The following is an 8641-nucleotide window of genomic DNA, read 5'->3' as shown; positions in this document are numbered from 1 at the left end:
CATTCTGTTACTTTAGGAACATAAAATATGACTATGGACATTTTTACTTGGCATGAAATTATCACAACTAGCATATTAAAAATATAGTGTATCCAAACAATTATTACAAACAGAATACCTACCCACATGCAAGAACAACACTGAAACTTTTTTATTTTCTTCTGACAATCGCACCTCCTAAAGGAAGAAATGCATCTTGTTCTTGCATTGGAGAGTTCAGTTTGTAACCTAGGACTTGCTTGTCCTCAGTGCACAGAAATTAGATCAGTCTGATACCATATATATATATATTAGAAATGATTTGGAAAATATTTGAACACCTTGTCTTAACATATTTTATTCATCATGTTGAAATAAAACGTTCCATAATCAATTTTTCTTCTTTTCTTTTTTCAATTTTTCTATTTTTTTGGAAAAAAACAAAAAGGCTTCAGGAAAAAAAACGGGAAAAAAACGTTTCCCCCCCGAATGTTTCCAGTTTTTTTCCGGGACTTCACATCTCTACTTCTGAATCATCCAGACTGGCATTTTGCATGATGCACTCTGCATATAAATTAAATAAGCAAGGGGACAATATACATCCTTGTCGTACTCCTTTTCCTATGCTAAACCAATCAGTTGTTCCATATCTGGTTCTAACTGTCGCTTCTTGACCCTTATACAGGTTTCTCAAGAGACATGTGAGGTGGTCTGGTACTCCCATCTCTTTAAGGACTTGCCATAGTTTGTTGTGATCCACACAATCAAAAGCTTTAGCATAGACAATGAAGCAGAAGCAGATCTTTTTCTGGTACTCTCTTGCTTTCTTCATAATCCAGCGAATGTTGGCAATTTGATCTCTAGTTCCTCTCCACATACCCATACCATAGTGCAAACAATGTTTGAAAATCATTTGGGGCTGCTGTTTGATAAAAACTCAAAGCTCCCATGGGTCATGGAAGAAGTCTCACGTTTCTTTGTATCCAGGCTATTCAGCAACATTTTTAGGCTATACTGCAACATTTCTTTTATAAAGCATTGCCATGTTGTCAAAGCTAAACTTTAAAAATGTTCTTTAAGAATGAGGTTGTTGAGCTACAAAAAGGGGCATCTTAGAATATTTGTTGCTGATGTTTAATACAACATTACCACCTAGATTAGATTACTGCAAGGCACTCTATGTGGGGCTGCCCTTGAGAAATGTTTAGAAATTTCAACCATTGGTCTTGCCCCTATCGTGCTTAACAATATAAACTATCAAGAAGCACTAAATTTCGTGCTAGGCGAGTACACTCCAACTCTGCCTTAGGGATTGTGCCACCTAAGAAAATCCCCTCATATATGAGCTTCCTTACATCCTCTAGATTTAGATATGTTGTCATGCTTGCTAGGTTGAATGTTTTTCCAACTGCAGAGCTAAGTGGCCGTTTTGCTAAAAAACAGTATTCAAATAGATTGTGCGATTGTGGATCAGGTGCAATAGAGAGCTTAGATCATCATCTGTTATTTTGCCACCAGTGGATTGGCCCCAGATCCTGTTGGATTACTCCTATTTTACATAGACATCACCTCCCTATGGAACCTTGAGTGATAACCATACTCCTAGCAGATGAGGACCCTGAAACGACTCGCTCGGTGGTAAAATATCTATCGATTGTGCTATTTTTAAAGCAGCTTTGAAATGCTGTAGGTAGTTTTATGTATACAAATTTTTAAAATTGTAAAACTAATTTCCATAGCAACATGGGATTTTATAGAGTTTATGGAAGTCTATAAAATGTTGTCTATTAATATTGTTTATGAGTATTTTTTTAGTTTTTATTGTAAAAATGTTTGGTCTAAATTATCTTGTAATTATATGTAATGTGTTTTATAGTAGCTGTTCGTACGTTTGGCTTAAGACCTCTGGTCAGTGAAGCTAATAAATGAAAGGAAGAAACTCCAACTGGTACAGAATGTTGCAGCCAAGATGTTGACTGGAGTGGAGGCATAAGGTTCATATCAGTCCAGTCTTAGCCTATCTACACTGGCTTCCAAGTTGTTTCCAGCACAAATCAAGGTGCTGGTCTTGACCTTCAAAATGCTATATGGTTTGGGACCAACATACCTCAAGGACTGCCTAATCCCTTATGAACTCGCCCGACCACTGTGGTTATTTTTGGAGGTCCACCTTCTGAGATTAGAGTGGCAACTCACAAAACAGCCTCCTTGGTCATGGTTCCAAGGCTCTGGAACTCTCTCCCTAGAGAGATTTGTCTGTTCCTTTTGGCGGCTGTCTTCTGGCAGTGGGTAAAGACTTTTTTGCTTCAGTTGGGATTCCCTCAATGATCTCTCCTTCCTAACCAATGTTTTTAGGTTTTTATGTATTTTAACTGTATTTTAAAACTCCGTTTAAATCAATTTCCACTAACTGCACTAAAAGTAACTTCCCAACTCTTTGAGACTTAATGATAATCTGACAAAGGGAGCTTTGACAATTGAAAGCTTATACCTTGAAGATCTTCTTGGTTTCTAACGGGCTACCGGACTCGAATCTAGCTCTTTAACTGCAAACCAACATGGCCCTCTGAAACTGATTTTAGTAAGATGAACATGTTATGGAAGTTGCTTTGAATTTGCTTCCTGTTGCAGCTATGTGGGCAGACCACCCCTTTAAATTAGGGGATTTTTCTACAAGCTTCTACAAAGCCTATAAGCAGCATGGCACTACATGCACTTTGGAAGCTTTTGTAAGAGGTTTAAACCCCCTCCCCTTCCATCTAACAAACCTGCTTGCCCGCACCTCCTGCAGCCACAAGGGGCACGGGCAAGCCATGGAAGGGAAGGAGGTTTAAATCCCCTCCCCTTCCATCTAAGGTGCCGGCTTGCCCACGCCCATGCAGCCACACGGAGCGCAGGCAAGCCATGGAAGGGAAGGGGGTTTAAATCCCCTCCCCTTCCATGTAAGGTGCCGGCTTGCTCGTGCCCCATGCAGCCTCACGGAGCGCAGGCAAGCCATGGAAGGGAAGGAGATTTAAATCCCCTCCCCTTCCATCTAAGGTGCCGACTTGTCCGCGACCTATGCAGCCACGCGGAGCGCAGGCAAGCCATGGAAGGGAAGGGGGTTTAAATCCCCTCCCCTTCCATCTAAGGTGCCGCCTTGCCTGTGCCCCATGAAACCACGTGGAGCGTGGGCAAGCCATGGAAGCGGAGGTGGTTTAAATCCCCTCCCCTCTAAAGAGCCGGCTTGCCCGCGCCCCCTGCAGCTGCGCAGGGCGCGGGCAAGCCATGGAAGGGGAGTGGGTTTAAATCCCCTCCCCTTCCATCTAAAGAGCCAGCTTGCCTGCGCCCCATGCAGGCACGGGTAAGCCATGGAAGGGAAGGGGGTTTAAATCCTCTCCCCTTCCATATAAGGTGCAGGCTTGCCCGCACCCCACGCAGCCATGAACGGCGCAGGCAACCAATGGAAGGGGAGGGGGTTTAAACCGCCTTCCCTTCCATCTGATGCCAGGGGGTGTGGCATATGCAAATAAGTTATGCTAATGAGTTATGCTAATGAGTTACTGCACCTCGTTTTCTACAAAATGACCCCTGTAAATTATAAACATTAAAATATTTTAAACTTCCAATAAAAATCAGGTAAAAAATAAATTTAACTGGTTATTTATGGTCCCTCTCTCCTGATACAATAGGCTAACCAGCCAAATTTAGCTACCATGATGATGGGATTTATAAATATATCTCTGTTGTGTTGATATAATCTACAGTCAAAGAAGACATGTTCCAAAGTTTCTTCACCCCTTTCACAAACACATTCCCTTCTCATGGTTTTATTATATCTGGCTTCTAAAATGGCAGAGGGCAAAACATTGTATCTTAGGAGTGTAAAAAATCTTCTGTGTTTGGCATTATCTAGGGTTTTTACATATGTTCCCAAAGTTAGCTTACTACATGTGGATAGATCAAATATAGGATTCTTAATTATACTCATTTGGATCTGCAGTTCCATATCTAAGACTAACTGATTTGGCCTGTAAATATCACAAGGAACGTATAAATTGTTCTGTGAGGCCATAATAGGTCAGTTTATCTTCTAGTTTTTTTCTCCATAAAGGTAAGCACTTATCCTGCACCACAAGCTGGATGAGGCCAGTAGGCAAAAAAATCCATTTTAACCAGTAATTAAAGACATTAATCCAAAACTTTGCTTCCGCTGTAACCATGCCTGCATCTAAACGGATTGCAGCATTTGATACTGTCGTCAAGACCTAAACCAAGTGGTGTTCTAGACAGCAGCACTGCATCATCAGCATAGCATAAAATCGATACATGTTTATCAAAAAGCTTTGGAGGGTGAAAGTCTAGGTTACCATACATTCTAACATTCTACCATATCATTTATATATATATATATTAAAAAGAAGAGGTGCTAATACACATCCTTGTTTTACTCCCTTCTCTGTTTTTATCAAATTAGTTAGATGTCCTTGTAAACTACAACATACTCTTATCGCGGTATTCTTATGGAGAGCTCTTATCAGAAAAAGAAGACGTCTATCTATCGTTGTTGCTTCCAGTTTTTCCCACAGACATCTTCTTGATATAGAGTCAAAAGCTGCTTTAAAATCTATAAAAGCTGCATATAATGATGTCATAGCATTTGAGGAGTATTTTGTTATTAGATTATTAAGAATCACACATTGATCCATACAGGATCTGCCCTCCCTAAATCCTGCTTGTTCCTGAGCCAGAAAGCCAACTTGTTCCAACCAATCCTTTAGTCTCCGTTGTAGATGTTTAGAATAAAGCTTACTGATAATATTCAGTAAGCTAACTGGCCTATAATTAACTAGATCTTCCCTATTCCCTTTTTTATAAATAGGAACAATTATTGCCACCCCCCAGTCTCTAGGTATTATTTTGGTTCTATCAATTGTGGTGAATAAGGCGGCGAGTACTGGAGTCCACCAATCAATATTCTTCCTAATCAGTTCTGCAGGAATTAAATCAGAACCTGCAGCCTTACGAGGTTTTAACGTCTGAATAAGATTTTTAATTTCTTGTAGGGACACTGAGGGCCATGGAGATAAGGTATCTATATCTATGTCTTCTTCTGGTAAAGCCTCTTGATTATGATAAAACTGTATGAAGTAACCTTCCCATGTTTTTGGGAGCATATAACTACTGGAGACTAAAGATGGTTTAATGGTACAATGAGAAACCAGCTGCCAAAATAAACACTGGTTCTTATCTCTAGCTGCTAAGTTAAGTTGTTCCCATTTAAATGATATAGCATCTTTCTTTTCTTTTTTTGTTGGATCAGGGCTTTATATTGGTTTTTAAGAGTTTTCATAACATCTAAATAATCACTATGTCCAGGGCTTTTTTTATAGAAAAAGCCCAGCAGGAACTCATTAGCATAATAGGCCATACCCAACAGTAGAAACTCATTAGCCTATTAGGCCACACCCCTGACAGCACAGCTCATTAGCATATTAGGCCACTCCCCCATGTTACCAGAAGTGTGGTGGTTATCCAGTCACATCCACCTTTTGCTTCTTATTCTTTTTACCTTGTTTGTTGTCCAAACCCAGGGCTTTTTTTGTAGCAGGAACTCCTTTGCATGTTAGGCCACACACCCCTAATGTAGCCAATCCTAATGCGTTTCTGCTGTTGGGTGTGGCCTGTTATGCTAATGAGTTCCTGCTGGGCATGGCCAACTCAGGAGCCAGCCAGAACTCCGTTCCTGCCCGTTCCTGCCCAAAAATAGCCCTGACTATGTCCATTACACCTGTACTTGACATATACTTCATTAAGAGCCATTTTCATAGGCAAAGCCCACTGCTCCACTGCTTGACAGGGACTGGCATTTTAACAGCCCACTTGATGATCAGCTGAGATGAATTAGTTCAAAGATGTATTTCTGTGGGCAAGGGAGGCCGAGATGGATTGGACGGCCGTGACCTCAGCCAAAGGCCTGGTGGAGAAGCTCAGTTTTGTAGGTCTTGTAAGCCAGACAATGTTAAGAACACTGGGAAATATTTAAACACATGTCTCCTGTCTTTGAGTATTCTGCAAGCCTTTTTTAAAATAAAAATAAAGTTGTTTTCAAAAGCAAATTCTGTTTTTTTAATCAACATACTAAAATGAAATTATTTCACAGTAGATAAAGACCAAATAAAGATGATCAGAAGGTACACTCCCAAAGGTTTTACTTACTTGTATTTTAAGAATAGCCACTGAAGAAACCAGAGTCCTACAAGGATCAAGCCATTAATTTCACAGATAGAAAAGGCCCACTGCACCCGGTCAAAGTGATCAAAAAAAGCATCTGGTAGGGGTGGCTGCACCTCCTTGGAAGGCACTCGTTCATGGACCACTGAGATTGTCACTGTGGTAAAGGTGAAGCAGCAAAGTGCATAAAGGAAAGCCAGAAGAGTCTTTGTCCACTCCAAGGGATACTGAGAACGTTCTGGCTCTGGCATGGGGATCTGTATCATGTCCTTTCTATAACCATTTGGCATCCCATTCAGTTTGGTTTTGTCGCTAAAGCCATTTTCACTGGTGGGGGCCTCTGTACTGATAATCAAGTGCCCATTGGCATGGCCGTTTTTGTGTGCCTCGATGTGGTGCTCCATTTTTAAGGTTTCTATCATGTACAGCAGGCGCTGGCCATTGTCTGAAGATACACGTGATAAAGGGGGCTTCTCAAAATCCTCCTTTGTTAGACTGATCAGGTCCTGCCCGGTGTAATGTTCCAACGGTTCACAGTATTCTGGCACAGCATTCTCCAACAGCCAATCTGCCACCTCCTTGGGTGACCAGAGCACAACTTCTTTCATTTCGTCCAAAAACATGCATCCAGTCTTATAATCAACTTAGACAGGGCAGCTGCCACTAGTTTTGCTGAACAGGAAACTGTTCCTTTGCTAGCTCATCCTGTCTAAAGCTTAGCAGAAACCAGTTTTGCAAACTCACGCAGAGCAGTTTCAAATCACCTCGGACAATTATCCACATGTGGCACGTAAAGGAAATGTTCACTTCATTTTGGGTTTGCAGCTGCCTTTCTAAAAATTTAGGGGTGATAAAGAAAGAGAAAAAATATGGTTAGAATATTGTTTACTTTTCATAGTCACTAATGTAAAAAAACACAAACATTTTACCAGAGAGGACCACTAAATCAGACAATTTATGCCTTAATGCAGTAAGATGAATTTAGTTTTCATTTTTTCTTGTGGCAACAACTAACTGATACTAATGGCTTCCTGATCTATTGAAAACGTTTTGGATATTCTACTGCTTGACTTTGGTTTTGGGTTTTTTTACATGATTGAGAAATACTGAAACAGGTATTTCTTAGCAGTTTTCCTAAAATGTTGCACAGAACAACTGTATGATGCATATAAATTTTGGGACAAAACCCCCATCAGTATTAGAAATTTAAATCTACATAAGTCAACTACTACTTGAGATCTGACTGGAAAAACTCTTAGAATATATGCCTGCATGTCAAGGAGCAGAAATAACAATAACAAAACAGCCATACTTTTCGATCTAATTTAAAATGAAATTCTTGTCTTTAAATCTTTAGGACTACAGTAATAGAATGAAGGAAAAGAGCCGTGGTGGCTCAGAGATTAAGACGCTGATCTGCAGACCAGAAGGTCTGTAGTTTGGCAGTTCGAGACCCGAGTGCCACATGACGGAGTGAGCTCCCATCTCTGGCCCCAACTGGCTCTTCAGCTTGGAAATGGAGATGAGCACCGCCCCCTAGAGTCAGATTTGACTGGCTTTCGAGCAAGAGAAGCCTTTACCCTTAATAGAACTAAATCCCCCCCCCCCAAAGGCCACCCTCAAGGATGTTAGAGCTTTCTTTCTGAGACTCAGTCTTCTCAGGCTCGAAATCAGCAAAAGCAGGAATTCTTATAGAAATGGAAGGAATTGAATTTTGCACAGTTTTTTTTAATAAAAGGGGCTTCACATGCTCATTATTAAAAGGATGACTCAATAACATTTGCAGTATAATTACGTTCAGGGTTCAAGAACATGTTCCGTACGGAACAGCATTTTTGGAGGACCATCTCTATTCCAGGACTCCCAGTCCTCCTAGACCTAGATGCAAACTTGTGTAAGTCCCCCTGCCAGCCAGCTGACTGGTAGCAGGGATTGAGAGCTGGCAGCAGGAGACGCTTGCCTCCACCCTGGCAACCCTGATTTGGGGTAATTTTTCTATCTAGAAGATACCATCACAGATGCTTGGATTTGCAGTTCTCAAAACTGAGAATTTGTGTCTACAGAGATAACATACCTCTTCTTAACAGCTAAATGTTTTAAATAAATATCTACAGTTGAGAAAGAGACGTCAATCCTATTGTTCCTCTGCAAACCTGTTATTAATGCTTATTTTTCTCCTTCCAATAAAGTACAGCATAAAAGTTGTCCAAATATGAATTATTAAACTGGAGATTGAGAATTATGAAATCACTGTGAGCTGAACTATTTCAATTAGTAATTCACCAATCACTAATTTTCTGATATAACTGTAAAACTAATCTGAAAGGTTATTCCAAAAACGAAACCTTAATCTGGGTTGTAAATACGAAGGTTATAACAACTAGCAAGAACAAGTCTTTATGTAGAAAACCATGATTTGAATCGAGTCTTACTGACTAATGATTTAAAT

At 40.4% G+C, this 8641-nt stretch overlaps 1 protein-coding gene across 1 annotated transcript in view; it reads right to left on the bottom strand.

Moving 5' to 3' along the window:
• SGMS1 (sphingomyelin synthase 1) overlaps window positions 1-6938 on the bottom strand; it is a 19008-nt gene extending 12070 nt beyond the window's left edge. The window contains exon 1 of the mRNA XM_015409258.1: window positions 6178-6938. Coding sequence (XP_015264744.1) covers window positions 6178-6815 — 638 coding nt within the window. The 5' untranslated portion in view covers window positions 6816-6938. The remainder of the gene's footprint in view (window positions 1-6177) is intronic.
• Window positions 6939-8641: the final 1703 nt, after the last annotated feature.

Source organism: Gekko japonicus, unplaced genomic scaffold, assembly GCF_001447785.1.
Source record: "Gekko japonicus isolate JY-2015 unplaced genomic scaffold, Gekko_japonicus_V1.1 scaffold325, whole genome shotgun sequence".
NCBI classification, from domain to species: Eukaryota; Metazoa; Chordata; class Lepidosauria; order Squamata; family Gekkonidae; genus Gekko; species Gekko japonicus.
The sequence above is the reverse complement of the archived record's forward strand: the minus strand, read 5'-3'. Positions and strand labels throughout refer to the sequence as shown.